The following is a 19,437-nucleotide window of genomic DNA, read 5'->3' as shown; positions in this document are numbered from 1 at the left end:
TAAAAACTTAAATTACTATGCCAATCAGGATCCTTAGTACTTTGAATACATGTCCCTTTCAGTCTCTCTGTCTTTAATATTTTGAAAATTACGAGCATTGCCTAGGTCTATGTGCCTTCTTCCTTGTTGGAATCTCAAAACATAACTTTTGACCCTATATATATATTCCTGTTTCTCATAATACCCACCAGATAGATGATGAGTGCCCTCAAACAACCAACTGAACTATGATACTCATTTCACATTCTCACATATTTCAACTGTTAAGGTACTAATGACACCAAGAGAAACCACTGGAGACTAATGAAGCATTACTATACATGACATGGCTGAATAATTTGTACAAGGATGCCTCACTTTCACATCTTAAGCTGTATGTTGAGTTAGCTTCATCTGTACATTTTGGTGTTATATAACACAGACTCTCGTTAATCTTAGATTCTTGCTGACATTGGCTCCTCCATGATTTTGGTACTATGCAAAAGTAACAGCCTTCAAGAAAAGGAGCTCTTCCTCTGAATCCCTGCTCCCTTCTATCTAGTGCAAATGTTCTCCACTTGTTACAGAGGGAGCAAACATCAGGGCCAAGGGTTGTATTTGAATAGGATTGCTGAGGTTAATTACAATACAGAAAATTTATTCTTCAGTGGCTTTCTCATCTCTTCTCCCAGACACAGCATCATTCTTTTAATGTTATTTTTCTGTTTCTTCCCTGGCACACAATGTATAGCAATCTGTTTAAAACAGATATGATCACATTAATTCTAAAGTTTTAACTCTAAAATCAACACTTTCTCCAATACAATACTGCCCAGTATCAGATAAAATCTTCCTCAGGATCTCAGAGAATGTAGGGCTGTGCAACAGAGGTCACGAATATGAAAAACTTGTGCTATTCAAATGGGATTTGCTTATGTTAATTTGGACTCATTAAATATATAAAATAAGCTGGACAATTTGGTACATTTGTAAAATTCCATCATTTAAGAGGTTGTGTCAAAGGGTTCATAGATTTTGGTCATCCTACATAAAAAGACCTTGTCAAAAAAAGTACAAATAATAACAACAAAGATATATGAACTGAGCAAAAGGACTGGAAGTAATTTATTGAAATCATGCCTCTGTACCTGTCAGAAAGTCATACTTGAATAATGTCCCTGCAGGAAATTAAATGAGATATCTAGGGCATTAGTCAAACACTTATCCTAAATTTGATGCATGACAGAGTATTGCTTTTCCCTTAACAGAGAAGTAGTTAACCTTTCTTAAAAGATTCTTCTTCAGGTAGAATACGAGTACTATTTCCAGGAAGTGGCTTACTAATGTTTAGCTATCCACAATTATAAGCAGACGTTCACATTAGATGGGTCAACTATCAAGAAAGAATTGAAAACAAGAAATTTGGAAACTTATTTATCTGTGGGAAAGAACATAGTATTACTTAAGTCATGGCAGGTATCTGATGGTATAAAACTAGGGTTGATACTGGCAAAACTTCAGTGAGCAATCTCTTCCTAGGAAGATAAGAAAGTTTCACAGAATGGAGCTTTGGAATTCTACCTTGGGAAGTGGCTTCATCTTGGTTGGGATTCTGGATGACAGTGGCTCCCCTGAACTGCTCTGTGCCACATTCACAGCCCTGTACATGTTGGCTATGATCAGCAATGGCCTACTCCTCCTGGTCATCACCATGGATCCCCAGCTCCATGTGCCCATGTATCTTCTGCTCTGGCAGCTCTCTCTTATGGATCTCCTCCTCACATCAGTTATCACTCCCAAGGCAGTTATTGATTTCCTGCTTAAAGACAACACCATCTCATTTGGAGGCTGTGCCCTTCAGATGTTCCTGGAACTGACACTGGGTGGTGCAGAAGACCTTCTTCTGGCCTTCATGGCCTATGATAGGTATGTGGCCATTTGTCACCCTCTGAACTACATGATCTTCATGAAGCCTAGGATCTGCTGGCTTGGGGTGTTCATATCATGGGCCTTGGCATCTCTGAGTGCAGTAGGATATACCATCTACACCATGCAATACCCTTTCTGCAAATCGAGGAAGATCAAACACCTGTTCTGTGAGATCCCTCCATTGCTGAAGCTGGCCTGTGCAGACACCTCCACATATGAGCTCATGGTTTATGTGATGGGTGTGATCTTCCTACTTCTCCCTCTTGCTGCCATTCTTTCTTCTTATACACTAATTCTTCTCACTGTGCTCCACATGAATTCACATGAAGGCAGAAAGAAAGCTCTTGTCACTTGCTCCTCACACCTAACTGTGGTTGGAATGTGGTATGGGGGAGCTTCTTTCATGTATGTCCTACCCAGTTCCTTTCACACCCCCAAACAAGACAATATCTTCTCTGTTTTCTACACAATTGTCACCCCAGCTCTGAACCCACTCATCTACAGCCTGAGGAATAGGGAGGTGACTGGGGCTTTGAAGAGACTCCTGGGAGGACGCCTATTGCCAGAACACTGTACATTCTAAGTTGTTCTAGTAGGTCCTTTCTAACCTTGTTTCTCCTCAAAATTATATGATTTCTACTATAAATGAAATTCTACTTATAAAGTAAGACATTAAAAATATATTGTTTGATTAGAGAGTTAGAACTTGATTATGCATGTTAAAAGCTCTTTGACACTATTCTTCATGCGGTACTCATAGGATATAATTTACAGTGTTTAAAATTACTTTTTATACTTTTAAAAGGCTAGCCCTTCATTTTCCAAAGTAACTGCTTAATTAAGAGTTTCCAAATATATCACCACCTTGACATTACCCTAAAATACTTTTAAGCGATACCAGTTAGAAAATGAACCCCCAATGAACGTGATTGTTGGGGGGAGAGTGGTAATGGGGGGAGGATGGGGAGGGGAACAGCCATATAGAAGGGGAGGGGTTAGAGGGATGTTGCCCCGGAAACTGGGAAAGGGAATAACAATTGAAATGTAAATAAGAAATACCCAAGTTAATAAAGATGGAAAAAAAAGAAAGAAAAGATTCTTGAACTTTTCACAAATTTTAAAGTAACTAATCTTGGTAAAATTAATTTTTATAGTTTTATCTAAAGCCCAGTTGATAGAAGTTGACTATGTTTAACTTTTAATGTCTTTCTAAGAAACAGCTTTTGTGGATGTTCTGACAGATATCTTGGCTCTCTGTATTTGTGTGCATGCTCCTCTCTCCATTTCATCCTGTTCTCCTCTTTCATTCCTCTTCTTTCTCATCATTTTCTTCCTCCTTTCTATTTTCTTCTGATACTTCAGTGATGGAAATTTAAGTGAATATTTATGCTTCTATACTGTGAATATGACAAGCATACAGATGGAACAAAATTGGCCTTTTCTATTTTTTCCAAGCACGTCTTGAGATACATTAATAATTTCAATAGGTCTATGTCTATCTGATAAGAACATTATGTAATGTGTACCTATGTGAAAATACCTTATGATACTTTTATCGTAAGCACAATTTTATGGAATTTTTATCATTTAACACCTAAATCAGAATAGCCATCATTAAGGGTACAAATGACAACAAATACTGGCATAGGTAAACATGGCTTGAAGTTCTATTTCTTTCTTGAGTCTTTGTGTAATCTAGTTTTCAGAGTCTTCATAGAATAAATTAGTTCCTTCTATTTCTATTTTATAGAATAGTTTGGGGGTTATTGGAATTAGCTCTTCTTTGAAGGTCGGATAGAATTCTGCACTAACACCATTTGGCCCTGGGCTTTTTCTTGTTTTTTACAGAGGAGGTTGGAAGATTTTTAATGACTACTCCTATTTCTTCAGGGGTTATGGGACTGTTTAGATAGTTTAACAGATCCTAATTAACATTTGGTACATGGTATCTCTCTAGAAAATCATCCATTTCATCTAGATTTTCCAGTTATGTCAAATATAGGCTCCTGTAGTAAGATGTGATTTTTTTTCATTTCCTAAGTTTAAGTTATTTGTCTTTTTTGTTTCTGATTTTGTTAATTTGGATACTGCCTCAGTGTCTTTTAGTTAGTTTGGCTAAAGAATTATTTATCATGTGGCTTTCTTCAAAAACTAGTTCTTGGTTTTCTAGATTCTTTATATTTTTTCTTTGTTCCTAATTGGCTAATTTCAGCCCTGATTTTTGACTTCTACTTCTCTCATATATGTTGGCTTCTTTTTGTTCTAGAGCTTTCATGTGTAATGTTAAGTTACTAATATAGAACCTCTCTCAAAGCCTCTGTAAGGCAAAGGATACCATCAGTAGGACAAAACAGCAACCTAAGGATTGAGAAAAGTTCTTCACTAACACTACATCTGATAGAAGGCTAATATCCACAATATATAAAGAACTCAAGTAGGTAAACTCCAAAGAAAACAGATAACTAAACTAAAAGGTGTGGTACGATGATAAAAAGAATTCTTCGCAGAAGAATCTTTATTGGATGAAAAGCACCTAAAGAAATATGCAAAATCCTGAAGTCATCATGGAAATGCAAATCAAAATGGTCTTGAGATTCCATTTTACATAAATCAAAATGGCTAAGATCAAAAACTCAAGTAACAGCAAGGATGTAGAGAAAGATGAGCACTCCGTTATCGTTCCTGAGCATATACGCAAACAATGCTTCACCATACAAAAAGGACATGAGCTCCACTACATTCATAGCAGCCTTATTTACAATAGCCAGAAATTGGAAGCAACCCAGACGTCCCTGAACTGAAGAATGGATGCAGAAAATGTAGTTCATTTATACAAAGGAATACTATTCATATATTAAAAATGAGAACATCATCAATTTGGCAGGCAAATGGATGAAACTAGGAAATTTCATCCTGAATAAGGTAACCCTGACCCAAAGAGAAATGTATGGTATGTACTCATGGATATAGGAATATCAGCCAAGAAGTTCAGAATATCCACGATACAACCCACAAACTATAAGAAGTTTAACAAGAAGGAAGCCCCAAGTGTGAATGCTTCAATCTCACTTCAGAGGAGGAACAAAATAATCACAGGAGGTAGAGGTATGGAAGGACCTGAATGGAGAGGGAATGGAGATGGGAAATGAATGCAGGATCAGGTATGGGTTCAGGAGAATAAATGAAAATGAATGGGGTTAGGGTGGGAGGAAAGGCTACAAAGTCCCAGACACTGGGGCTTTTAGGACTTAAGAGAGATAATCTGAGCCAAAATGCCCAGGGATGGAACCTGTAGAGATTAACTCCAGTAGACAGACAGAGACCCAATGAAGGGATGGGATCACCAAACTATCTTTAAATTTTGACCCACAATTGTTCCTGTCTAAAAGAAATGCAGAGACAAATTTGGAGCAGAATCTGAAGGAAAGGCCCTCCAGTGACCAATCCAACTTGGGATCTATCCCATGGGCAGCTACCAAACCCTGACACTATTACTGATGGTGTTCTGTGCATGCAAACAAGAGCCTTACATGGCTGTCCTCTGAGAGAGTCTACAAAGAGCTGTTTGAGACAGATGCAGATACTTTTGCCCAACCATTGGTAACCTCTATGGAAGAGTTAGGGGAAGGGTGAAAGGACCTGAAGAAGAAGGCAACTCTAATAGAAAACCAACAGTGTCATCTATTCCAGACCTGTGGGGGTACCCAGAGTCTAAGCCACCAATCAAAGAGCACACATGTGCTGGCCAAAGCTCCCTGGCACATATGCAGCAGAGGACTGCCTTGTCCGGCCTCAGTGAGAGAGTATGTACTTAATATTGTAGAGACTTAATGCCTTAGATAAAAGGGGTGCTTGGAGGAGAAGGGATACCCTTTTAAATGTGAAGGGGTAGTGTGATGGGGTAAAGAACTCTGAAGGGAGTTCTTTTGAGGGCAAGCAACATTTGGAATGTAAATAAGTAAAATTATTAATTAAAAATGAGCTATAAATCTGAACAGAAAAATTATCAAATGAAGAAATGCACAAGATAAAATCTATATCTGGCATCATTATAAGACCAAGAACCTCAACATGTCATGGACCCTAAGAAAACAACTAGTACTTCTACAATGCTGCTAAATGATATTAAGCTGACTATTAATGACATTTGACCAATGAATTAATGCATCTATCTGTCCTCATCTGAGAAGCATTTGTTTGCCATAGATGGTGATTAACACAAAGAACCACAACTGGACAAGGTGCCGAGAATAAGAGGCTGCAGAATCATCACCTTGGAGGGTAGCATCTATATCACACAATCTCTCACAGGGCTCAGGGATTACTGTGGAGAATGAGAATAAAGATTGTAAGAGCCAATAGTGGAATATAACTACAAGAAAACACTATATGCTGTTCACAACAGGGAAGTTCCACATCTGAACTCAGAAAAGGCCAGTACAAGCCCCAAAATGATTCAATCCCAACATGGGAGAGGATTTCAGCACCCAAAGCTCCAGTGAAGTAAGTGGTTAGCTACTAGGATGAAGAGACTCTCTTTAAGAATATATAGTATCTGATAAGTCAACCACACTACAGTGAAATATCAAACATCTAAAATTATTTGGGAAGTATAAATCATTCTTGAAGGGTTAATAAAAGGCACACAAAGTTAGGTTATTAGGAAAGGGGAAACATCTGAGTAGAGCTGAAGAGATGGAGTTGAGTATGAGGAAACCACACTTTAAGAAATTGTTTTAAGATATTTTTTAAAAAAATACAAAAGTTTAATAAACACATAAAAAGTGTTCATCATTTTAAATGACTTAGAAAATGCAGCCAATAACTATTGTATGATTCCATCTCACCCTACTCAGAATGGTCATCATCAGGAATACAAATGGAACTCTTATACACTTTTGATGGGAATGTAAACTAGTACACTACTTAGAAATCAGTCTGGGAGATTTCTCAAAAATATCTAAATAGAACTAACATATGATACAGTTCTATCATGCCTGGGCATAGTCCCAAAAGGCTCTATGACCTACAACAGACAGATTTGGAACCCATGTTCATTGCCATTTTATTAATAACAGCTAGTAAATGATATCAGTCCTGATATCTGTCAACATACAAATGGATACAGAATATGTAATACATATGCACAATAGAATTACTCAATGAAAAGAAAAATTGAAATATGTAGATAAATGGTATCGAAATGTTATGTGGGAGTAACTCAAACCAAGAAAACAAGCACAGGCTATTCTTACATACAAGGGGAAACCTAAGCTTCAAATGTTTGTTTTGGGTGTTTAACTTGGTGCACAAGTAAAATCTATGTATCCTAAAAATGTCCATTGTGGAAATTCTTTAAGATAGAGTAGAAAACCATCATAGATAAGATGAAGATGAAGATAAAGAAGTGGAATATTGATAATGGGCAGGCTTAAACAGGAAGGGACAAATACGGATAAGGGAAATGGACAAGTCAATGGGAGTTCAACCTAAAGGAAAGATTATAAAAACGACATATGGAAACCTACTATTTTGCAACAAAAATTTGGAGATATAATTAGAGGTGGTAGTAGACACATCTGAAACAAAGAAGGGAGATTTGTGGGATTAGATTTTTAAGCAAGATGAGTATGGAGAATGGGAATATAGAGTGTTTAGGTTAATGAAATATAATCTCAAAAACTCTTATGAAACCCCATCATGCTATAAGCTCACTCCAAAACACATGTTCATACAAGAAATTCTAATGGAGTTACCTTTAATGGGTAGGTAGTGGTGTTGTGTTGTTCTTAGAAGACAATTGTCATTAAAATCATACTGCCAGGCCTAGGATACCTTCCCACAAATTATTGGTCAGTAGGGTTCAAAGATCTCCAAATTAATGCAGGTCATTTTTATTGCTCTCTGTTACTAACCACAAATTATGTAATAAAAAGTATTGCTGAAGACACCATAGTATTGACTGAAGAACACAGAAAAATCTCAAACAGATCAAAAACTATCTCCAATACTGTCTAGAGAGTAATAGAATGTATTAAGAAGAGTTCAGGATGGAGAAAAACCTTAAATGATCTTACCTACTGTTGGACTATGGATACCATAATACTGGCATTGAGGAAAGACAGAATAGATCCATTAGTGATATGACTGTGAGTGACCAACCATTCTATGATTTTTGAGTTCTGACTCACAGATTGTAATTCATGCAAACATTATACTCTAAACATGCTCTAATGTTCATGTCTGAAGATGGGAGGAGCCCTAGGGTAGAACTTAGTATTAGTATTTCAAAACATAATTTTATTGTGAAATTGCCTTCTAAACATTTGTGTTTACAGTCATAAAAATGGGTTGGCCTCAGCTTTGGTCACAGAAGTTTCTTTTCACAGTAGGCAGAAGTCAATGAAGAAAGTAATAAGTGGTGAAAGGACTGGAAAAATGTGATAATGAGTGCTCAGTTCTAAATGGAACCTCTTTATTAACCTCAATAACAATACTCGGGGAAAATTATGGATAAGAAGAATAAAAGAATGTAAGAGCCAATGAATAGGAAGTGGGATGTGAAATGCAGTACTCTGGACACAATACAGCATGTACTCATGAACTTTCAGAAACTATAGTTACTTGCACAAAATTGCAAAATCCCAATTCACCCAAAATTCAAGCCTAGAAAGGCAAGGAGTTCTCAAGTTCTTACCTCTCACTAAGAAGTTTCTTGCCACTTGATAACTTATAAGGGTAAGACAATCATTTTTCTTTGAAGACGTGGAAACTGGTAAGGTCCTCATTTCCGTTGGAAAACCACATACTCATGTACATAGGGATAGCACTAATTGGTTTTAAATGGTTATAAATAAGAGAACATGGTATATTGGTGAAACCATGAGGAGCTGGAGGAAGGAAATTGAGGACATACATTTTATTGAATACATTCATAAAATTTTAAATGAAAAAATTTTAACAATTAAAATGTTTTATCTTTCTCATTTTTGTTAGTTCTTTAATTTTTAGTGAGTTCTTTAATAATTATGAACAATATCATGTATTCTCCCTCTCTCTATTACTCCCAGATCCATCCCTTCTTCTCCCCCTCAAAACCCATCAAATACAGTTGGTATTTCCGACAAGCTCTTAATGTGTGGCCTTCCCATGGATTATGGTCAACCCACTAAAGGCTACACCTTTAATGAAAACTGACTCTATATTTCCCAGCAGTCATAAATTACCAATAGGTATCTAGCTAGCACTGGAGCTTCATACCTAACTCCCCTCCCAATGCTTAGATTTTGTCTGTCTTGATCTTGACCAAGTCCTGTATATGCTACCTCAGCTGCTGCAAACCCACATGTACAACTTCCCTACTGATTCCAGGAAACACTATTTCCTTGTGGAGATCTACTTCTGGTTCTAATAATCTTTCTATACTTTCTTCCATAATGATCCCAGAGCCTTGGAAGAAGGTAAGTGATTCCTTTAGAAATGACCACACTGTATTCCCTTACATTTTGTCCCTTGACCATTTTTAGTCTGTGTGTTGTCATCAACTACAAATAAAGCCTTCTCTGATGAGAAACTCATCAGAGTATAATGATAATTCACTGGAAGTTGGTTTAATACTCTGCTCATTTATAGTACAGTATAGTAAGTTTTACCCTAGGAATTGTGATCTATCTAGCCACAGGTTCTTGGCTATGATATTAGGAACAGAGACTGATTTTAACTTGTTATATGGGTTTTAAATCCAACTAGAAAATGTTTGGTTACTCTAAAGACATTGCTTATTTATTGCCTGAGTGGGCATGTCTTGCCAGAATGGTCATTATATCCTATAGGGGTCACACATCAGTAGGATTGATGATTTAAACATGCTTTTGGAGAAAATTATATGGACATACTGAATCTACATAATTCCTATCATTACTCACTCCTTAGACATGCAGTTTCATTTTCTAAGCATTTCTAAGACATATCTCCATTGTCCTATTACTGTCAATGACAGGCTATTGTCATCTATATGTGTTTATATAGTGGATATTTTGTCTCTGAAAGCACTTAATTGATTTTCATTAATATTGACTTTCTATAACTCTGATATTGAATGGATTTCTTTCTATTTTCATGCTTAATAAAAAGAAAATGTAACCCTTTCTTTGGCCATCACTCATGGCACCAAGACATGAACCCATACAGAAATTGTGCTAGACTACTAGAAGACAATGCAAATATCCCATAACTACAACTACCTAGAGAAGCCATGCTGAATTGAAGCAATATATGAAAAGCAGCATTCCACAAATATTGAGAAGAGAACATTAGGTTCGGGAATAGAAGGATGATCAAAAAGGAAACTTGTAGTTCTCTACAGTCACATTTTTTTCATTTGGAACTACATAAATACTTTGCAAAGTCTGGTGAGGTCGTGGTGTTCAAGGGTGTCCTTAATCTCATCAGATTGGAGGGAAAGGAAACTAGATCCTACATCCAAGGGGAAGAGAAACCTAGAGCCTCAAAGCTCATTTAGTGACAGAAGACTTCAGGAAAGGAAAGCCAGAAAGCACACCCAAGAGGACTCATTAATTTTTTTCAGAGACAAACATTTTCAAGGAGGTCATTTGAGATAAGATATAAGTCCATCTAAAAATATCCATAGAATGATGAAGAGAGAGGTTCTTGGGAATAGAGAACAGGCCCCAGGGATATTCAATAGCACTACACAGGGACCTTTGAGCTTTTGATTAACTTTCCTACTTTCCTAACCACGACTTTGATATTGACAGCAGAAACATGGTAACCTCAGTGTGATACACAAGAACAGTCTGAAGACTAATAGGAAGCTACAGCATCTGGCTCACTCCATGTAAGTTATTTCAGTTGACTGTTTCTAATAATTCTGCTCAGGTGTGAGAACAGGAGAGACATTTTGTTGCTGCATTTGACACTAACCAAAATTTGTTAGCTGCTTGGCTGACGCCATGTTCATTTCCAGAGATGTTTGCAGATGAAAGGAGTTAATAACGCATCCTTTACACCTGACAAGATGGGTTTATAATATACTGTACCAATGTAGGAAAACTTAAATCCCAAACTTTTGAAGGAACCACATCTCTCCTCCATGTTTGTGATGAAATATCCTCAGTTGAAAAACAATCCAATGTGAAGCCAGGATCCTGGCAGCTAGGATTCCTACCACCCAAGGTAAGGAATTTTATCTCCTTTAAAGACATCTGTGTAGCTTTTAAGTATTTTGAGTCAAGAAAGAGTCCATAGCAGTAGTTAAGTTGTAAAACTGTCATTTCTCAGCCTTTCTAGTGCTTTAAATCCGTGACTTTGTCAGTCTATCTACTTTTGTTTTTTGAACATGAAAAGAGTATCATTAGGACCAATTGATTCCATGTCATAGTCTAGGCTTGAACAATACCTTCCTGGAAGGAACCTCAGCATAGACCTTTAGACCCTGTAGATGTTCCTGGTTTCTGATAATACCTGTAAGATAGATGAATGCCCCCAAGTTTTACCTGATTTAATGAGATACTTGTTACACATACTCATATCTATTAATTCTCAAATAGTGATGGCACCAAGACAAGACAATGAAGACTTGAAATATTAACATAAATATGCCAAGGTGATTCATTTTCACATTCTCTTTAACTTCATACTCTGAGTTGGCTTCATCTGTCCTATTCCATGCTGTACAGCAAGGCTCTTTTCAATCTTAGAAGCTTCCCCATACTAGTTCCTCCATGGTTTTTAATTCCATACTACGATATCAGCTTCCCAAAAAAGGAAGCTTTCCTATCCCTGTTCTCTTCTATCTAGTGTGAATGTCCTTTACTTAAGGGAGAAAGGTGAATATTAGGATCAATGACTGGATTATGATGGAATTGTTTGGACAGATTTCAGCACAGGATACTTACTACTTTGTGGGATTTTACCATATCACCTAAGCATAAGCAGAACTGTTTTTATATGAAGTGCAGAAATATTTTATTTCTGTGCCTTTGCATACACACTTTGTACAATAATGTTTTTAAAAATGTTCAAATTGACCCTAAAGGTTTAACTGTAAACCCCCGATATTTTCTCAAACTTAATTTTCTATTTAGATGGCAAACATATTTTTAGGCTCATGGAAAATGTGAAGCTTTAAAATAGGTAATTATGGTGGACAATCTTGCATTCATCCAATAGATTAACTATAAAAAATGTGGACTTACAGAATATAGAAAATGATCTAGGGAGGTCCCACGCCCGCGGATCCCGGGCCCGCAGCAGCTCTCTACTCCCAGACCCTGTGGGAAAGACACCTCGCCGCCTGATCAGGTGGGCACTCCTGGGGCTGCGGAGCGGAGGAGACTGCCAACGCTGCCCACCCCTGCCCACATCCCTGGCCCAAGAGGAAACTGTGTGGGGCCTCTGGGCTCCTGTGGGGGGGGGGGGCAGGAGCGGCAGGACCCCTGCCTGGGACACCGCCGGAACCTGAGGGAGGCAGACCGGATGGACAGTTCTCTGCACCCAGATCCCGTGGGAGGGAGAGCTGAACCTTCGGACAGGCGGGCGGGCCTGGGAGACCAGAGGAGACTGCTCTCTGTGCATACATCTCGGACGCCGGAGGAGAACACCGGGGGCCATCTGGAGCCCTGGTGCACTGAGGCTCCCGGAGGGGGCGGCGCGGGTCTTCCTGGTTGCTGCCGCCGCGGAGAGCCCTTGGGCAGCGCCCCGCGAGCAAGCTTGAGCCTCGGGACCACAGGTAGGACCAGCTTGTCTGCTGCAAGAGAGCTGCCTGGTGAGATCGGGACACACAGAGGCAGAGTTCATCTAGGACCAGGCACGTCCTGTGTTTGCCGGAGGTCCCACGCCCGCGGATCCCGGGCCCGCAGCAGCTCTCTGCTCCCAGACCCCGTGAGAGAGAGACCCAACCGCCTGGTCAGGTGGGCACTCCTGAGGCTGCAGAGCGGAAGAGACCACCAACACTGCCCACCCCTGCCCACATCTCTGGCCCAAGAGGAAACTGTATAAGGCCTCTGGGCTCCCGTGGGGGAGGGCCCAGGAGCAGCAGGACCCCTGCCTGAGACACCGCCGGAACCTGAAGGAAACAGACCGGATAAACAGTTCTCTGCACCCAAATCCCGTGGGAGGGAGAGCTGAACCTTCAGAGAGGCGGACACGCCTGGGAAACCAGAAGAGACTGCTCTCTGTACATACATCTCAGACGCCAGAGGAAAACACCAAAGGCCATCTGGAACCCTGGTGCACTGAAGCTCCCGGAAGGGGCGGCACAGGTCTTCCTGGTTGCTGCCGCTGCAGAGAGCCCTTGGGCAGCACCCCGCGAGCAAACTTGAGCCTCTGGACCACAGGTAGGACCAACTTGTCTGCTGCGGGGGGGCTGCCTGGTGAACTCAAGACACAGGCCCACAGGAACAGCTGAGGACCTGTAGAGAGGAAAAACTACACGCCCGAAAGCAGAACACTCTGTCCCCATAACTGACTGAAAGAGAGGAAAACAGGTCTACAGCACTCCTGACGCGCAGGCTTATAGGACAGTCTAGCCACTGTCAGAAATAGCAGAACAAAGTAACACTAGAGATAATCTGGTGGCGAGAGGCAAGCGCAGGAACCCAAGCAACAGAAACCAAGACTACATGCCATCATCGGAGCCTAATTCTCCCACCAAAACAAACATGGAATATCCAAACACACCAGAAAAGCAAGATCTACTTTCAAAATCATATCTGATCATGATGCTGGAGGACTTCAAGAAAGACATGAACACACTTAGGGAAACACAGGAAAACATTAATAAACAAGTAGAAGCCTACAGAGAGGAATCGCAAAAATCCCTGAAAGAATTCCAGGAAAACACAATCAAACAGTTGAAGGAATTGAGAATGGAAATAGAAGCAATCAAGAAAGAACACATGGAAACAACCCTGGATATAGAAAACCAAAAGAAGAGACAAGGAGCTGTAGATACAAGCCTCACCAACAGAATTCAAGAGATGGAAGAGAGAATCTCGGGAGCAGAAGATTCCATAGAAATCATTGACTCAACTGTCAAAGATAATGTAAAGCGGAAAAAGCTACTGGTCCAAAACATACAGGAAATCCAGGACCCAATGAGAGGATCAAACCTAAGGATAATAGGTATAGAGGAGAGTGAAGACTTCCAGCTCAAGGGACCAGTGAATATCTTCAACAGAATCATGGAAGAAAACATCCCTAACCTGGAAAGGGAGATGCCCATGGGCATACAAGATGCCTACAGAGCTCAAAATGGATTGGACCGGAAAAGAAACACCTCCCGTCACATAATAGTCAAAACACCAAATGCACAAAATAAGGAAAGAATGTTGAAAGCAGTAAGGGAAAAAGGTCAAGTGACATGTGAAGGCAGACCTATCAGAATCACACCAGACTTCTCGCCAGAAACTATGAAGACCAGAAGATCCTGGACTGATGTCATACAGACCCTAAGAGAACACAAATGCCAGCCCAGGTTGCTGTATCCTGCAAAGCTCTAGGTTAACGTGGATGGAGAGGCCAGGATGTTCCATGACAAGGCCAAATTTGCACAGTGTCTTTCTGCAAATCCAGCACTACAAAGGATAATAGATGGTGAAGCCCAACATGGGGAGGCAAGCTGTACCCTAGAGGAGGCGGGAAGCTAGTCATCTTGGCAACAGAACAGGGAGAATGAAAGCACACAGACATGACCTCACATCCAAGTGTGAATATAACAGGAAGCAATAACCACTATTCCTTAATGTCTCTCAACATCAATGGCCTCAACTCCCCAATAAAGGGAAATAGATTGACAAACTGGATACGCAACGAGGACCCTGCATTCTGCTGCCTACAGGAAACACACCTCAGAGACAAGGACGGACACTGCCTCAGAGTGAAAGGCTGGAAAACAACTTTCCAAGCAAATGGTCGGAGGAAGCAAGCTGGAGTAGCCATTCTAATAGCGAATGGAATCAATTTTCAACTAGGGGTCATCGGAGAAGATGGGGAGGGACACTGCATGTTCGTCGGGGGAGGAATCCACCAAGATGAACTCTCAATCCTAAATATCTATGCCCCAAATACAAGGGCACCTACATATGTAAAAGAAACCTTACTAAAGCTCAAAACACACATTGGACCTCACACAATAATAGTGGGAGATTTCAACACCCCACTCTCATCAATGGACAGATCATGGAAACAGAAATTAAACAGAGATGTAGACAGACTAAGAGAAGTCATGAGCCAAATGGACCTAACGGATATTTATAGAACATTCTATCCTAAAGCAAAAGGATATACCTTCTTCTCAGCTCCTCATGTTACTTTCTCCAAAATTGACCATATAATTGGTCAAAAAACGGGCCTCAACAGGTACAGAAAGATAGAAATAATCCCATGCGTGCTATCGGACCACCACGGCCTAAAACTGGTCTTCAATAACAATCAAGGAAGAACGTCCACATATACTTGGAAATTGAACAATGCTCTACTCAATGATAACCTGGTCAAGGAAGAAATAAAGAAAGAAATTAAAAACTTTTTAGGATTTAATGAAAATGAAGGTACAACATACCCAAACTTATGGGACACAATGAAAGCTGTGCTAAGAGGAAAACTCATAGCGCTGAGTGCCTGCAGAAAGAAACAGGAAAGAGCATATGTCAGCAGCTTGACAGCACACCTAAAAGCTCTAGAACAAAAAGAAGCAAATACACCCAGGAGGAGTAGAAGGCAGGAAATAATCAAGCTCAGAGATGAAATCAACCAAGTAGAAACAAAAAGGACCATAGAAAGAATCAACAGAACCAAAAGTTGGTTCTTTGAGAAAATCAACAAGATAGATAAACCCTTAGCCAGACTAACGAGAGGACACAGAGAGTGCGTCCAAATTAACAAAATCAGAAATGAAAAGGGAGACATAACAACAGATTCAGAGGAAATTCAAAAAATCATCAGATCTTACTACAAAAACCTATATTCAACAAAACTTGAAAATCTTCAGGAAATGGACAATTTCCTAGACAGATACCAGGTACCGAAGTTAAATCAGGAACAGATAAACGAGTTAAACAACCCCATAACTCCTAAGGAAATAGAAGCAGTCATTAAAGGTCTCCCAACCAAAAAGAGCCCAGGGCCAGACGGGTTTAGTGCAGAATTCTATCAAACCTTCATAGAAGACCTCATACCAATATTATCCAAACTATTCCACAAAATTGAAACAGATGGATCACTACTGAATACCTTCTACAAAGCCACAATTACTCTTATACCTAAACCACACAAAGACACAACAAAGAAAGAGAACTTCAGACCAATTTCACTTATGAATATCGACGCAAAAATACTCAACAAAATTCTGGCAAACCGAATCCAAGAGCACATCAAAACAATCATCCACCATGATCAAGTAGGCTTCATCCCAGGCATGCAGGGATGGTTTAATATACGGAAAACCATCAACGTGATCCATTATATAAACAATCTGAAAGAACAAAACCACATGATCATTTCATTAGATGCTGAGAAAGCATTTGACAAAATTCAACACCCCTTCATGATAAAAGTCCTGGAAAGAATAGGAATTCAAGGCCCATACCTGAACATGGTAAAAGCCATATACAGCAAACCAGTTGCTAACATTAAACTAAATGGAGAGAAACTTGAAGCAATCCCACTAAAATCAGGGACTAGACAAGGCTGCCCACTCTCTCCCTACTTATTCAATATAGTTCTTGAAGTTCTAGCCAGAGCAATCAGACAACAAAAGGATGTCAAGGGGATACAGATCGGAAAAGAAGAAGTCAAAATATCACTATTTGCAGATGATATGATAGTATATTTAAGTGATCCCAAAAGTTCCACCAGAGAACTACTAAAGCTGATAAACAACTTCAGCAAAGTGGCTGGGTATAAAATTAACTCAAATAAATCAGTTGCCTTCCTCTATACAAAAGAGAAACAAGCCGAGAAAGAAATTAGGGAAACGACACCCTTCATAATAGACCCAAATAATATAAAGTACCTCGGTGTGACTTTAACAAAGCAAGTAAAAGATCTGTACAATAAGAACTTCAAGACACTGAAGAAGGAAATTGAAGAAGACCTCAGAAGATGGAAAGATCTCCCATGCTCATGGATTGGCAGGATTAATATAGTAAAAATGGCCATTTTAACAAAAGCAATCTACAGATTCAATGCAATCCCCATCAAAATACCAATCCAATTCTTCAAAGAGTTAGACAGAACAATTTGCAAATTCATCTGGAATAACAAAAAACCCAGGATAGCTAAAGCTATCCTCAACAATGAAAGGACTTCAGGGGGAATCACTATCCCTGAACTCAAGCAGTATTACAGAGCAATAGTGATAAAAACTGCATGGTATTGGTACAGAGACAGACAGATAGACCAATGGAATAGAATTGAAGACCCAGAAATGAACCCACACACATATGGTCACTTGATTATTGACAAAGGAGCCAAAACCATCCAATGGAAAAAAGATAGCATTTTCAGCAAATGGTGCTGGTTCAACTGGAGGTCAACATGTAGAAGAATGCAGATCGATCCATGCTTATCACCCTGTACAAAGCTTAAGTCCAAGTGGATCAAGGACCTCCACATCAAAGCAGACACACTCAAACTAATAGAAGAAAAACTAGGGAAGCATCTGGAACACATGGGCACTGGAAAAAATTTCCTGAACAAAACACCAATGGCTTACGCTCTAAGATCAAGAATTGACAAATGGGATCTCATAAAACTGCAAAGCTTCTGTAAGGTAAAGGACACCGTGGTTAGGACAAATCGGCAACCAACAGATTGGGAAAAGATCTTTACCAATCCTACAACAGATAGAGGCCTTATATCCAAAATATACAAAGAACTCAAGAAGTTAGACCACAGGGAAACAAATAACCCTATTAAAAAATGGGGTTCAGAGCTAAACAAAGAATTCACAGCTGAGGAATGCCAAATGGCTGAGAAACACCTAAAGAAATGTTCAACATCTTTAGTCCTAAGGGAAATACAAATCAAAACAACGCTAAGATTTCACCTCACACCAGTGAGAATGGCTAAGATCAAAAACTCAGGGGACAACAGATGCTGGCGAGGATGTGGAGAAAGAGGAACACTCCTCCATTGTTGGTGGGATTGCAAACTGGTACAACCATTCTGGAAATCAGTCTGGAGGATCCTCAGAATATTGGACATTGAACTGCCTGAGGATCCAGCTATACCTCTCTTGGGCATATACCCAAAAGATGCCTCAACATATAAAAAAGACACGTGCTCCACTATGTTCATTGCAGCCTTATTTATAATAGCCAGAAGCTGGAAAGAACCCAGATGCCCTTCAACAGAGGAATGGATACAGAAAATGTGGTACATCTACACAATGGAATATTACTCAGCTATCAAAAACAACGACTTTATGAAATTCGTAGGCAAATGGCTGGAACTGGAAAATATCATCCTGAGTGAGCTAACCCAAACACAGAAAGACATACATGGTATGCACCCACTGATAAGTGGCTATTAGCCCAAATGCTTGAATTATCCTAAATGCCTAGAACAAATGAAACTCAAGACGGATGATCAAAATGTGAATGGTTCACTCCTTCTTTAAAAGGGGAACAAGAATACCCTTGGCAGGGAAGAGAGAGGCAAAGATTAAAACAGAGACTGAAGGAACACCCATTCAGAGTCTGCCCCACATGTGGCCCATGCATATACAGCCATCCAATTAGACAAGATGGATGAAGCAAAGAAGTGCAGACCGACAGGAGCCGGATGTAGATCGCTCCTGAGAGACACAGCCAGAATACAGCAAATACAGAGGCGAATACCAGCAGCAAACCACTGAACTGAGAATAGGACCCCCTTTGAAGGAATCAGAGAAAGAACTGGAAGAGCTTGAAGGGGCTCGAGACCCCATATGTACAACAATGCCAAGCAACCAGAGCTTCCAGGGACTAAGCCACTACCTAAAGACTATACATGGACTGACCCTGGACTCTGACCTCATAGGTAGCAATGAATATCCTAGTAAGAGCCCCAGTGGAAGGGGAAGCCCTGGGTCCTGCTAAGACTGAACCCCCAGTGAACTAGACTGTTGGGGGGAGGGGGACCATGGGGGGAGGGTGGGGAGGGGAACACCGATAAGAAAGGGGAGGGGAGAGGGTGATGTTTGCCCGGAAACTGGGAAAGGGAATAACACTCGAAATGTATATAAGAAATACTCAAGTTAATAATTAAAAAAAAAGGGTGAACAAAAAATATCCATAGGAGGGGATATGGAGCCAACATTTAGAGCAGAGACTGTTGAACAGCCATTCAGAGCCTGCCCCATATGTGACCCGTATATACACAGCCACCAAAACTAGATAAGATTGATGAAGCTAAGAAGTGCATGCTGACAGGAACCGGATATAGATCTCTCCTGAGATATACAGCCAGAACTTGTCAAATACAGAGGTGAATGCTAGCAGCAAACCATTGAACTGAGAACAAGAC

General features: G+C 39.9%; 1 protein-coding gene and 1 long non-coding RNA gene across 2 annotated transcripts in view; one reads left to right on the top strand and one right to left on the bottom strand.

Annotated features, from left to right (window-relative positions):
- The window catches only part of LOC120099902 (uncharacterized), a 148,485-nt gene that overhangs the window by 49,553 nt on the left and 79,495 nt on the right, over window positions 1–19,437 (bottom strand). The window lies entirely within an intron of this gene.
- Or2ag18 (olfactory receptor family 2 subfamily AG member 18) lies at window positions 1,541–2,491 on the top strand. Its single transcript, NM_001000194.1, has one exon. The coding sequence runs from the start codon at window positions 1,541–1,543 to the stop codon at window positions 2,489–2,491; it is 951 nt and encodes a 316-aa protein (NP_001000194.1).

This window comes from Rattus norvegicus, chromosome 1 (genome assembly GCF_036323735.1).
Source record: "Rattus norvegicus strain BN/NHsdMcwi chromosome 1, GRCr8, whole genome shotgun sequence".
NCBI classification, from domain to species: Eukaryota; Metazoa; Chordata; class Mammalia; order Rodentia; family Muridae; genus Rattus; species Rattus norvegicus.
Note: the sequence above shows the minus strand (reverse complement) of the source record. Positions and strands in the feature narration are given on the sequence as shown.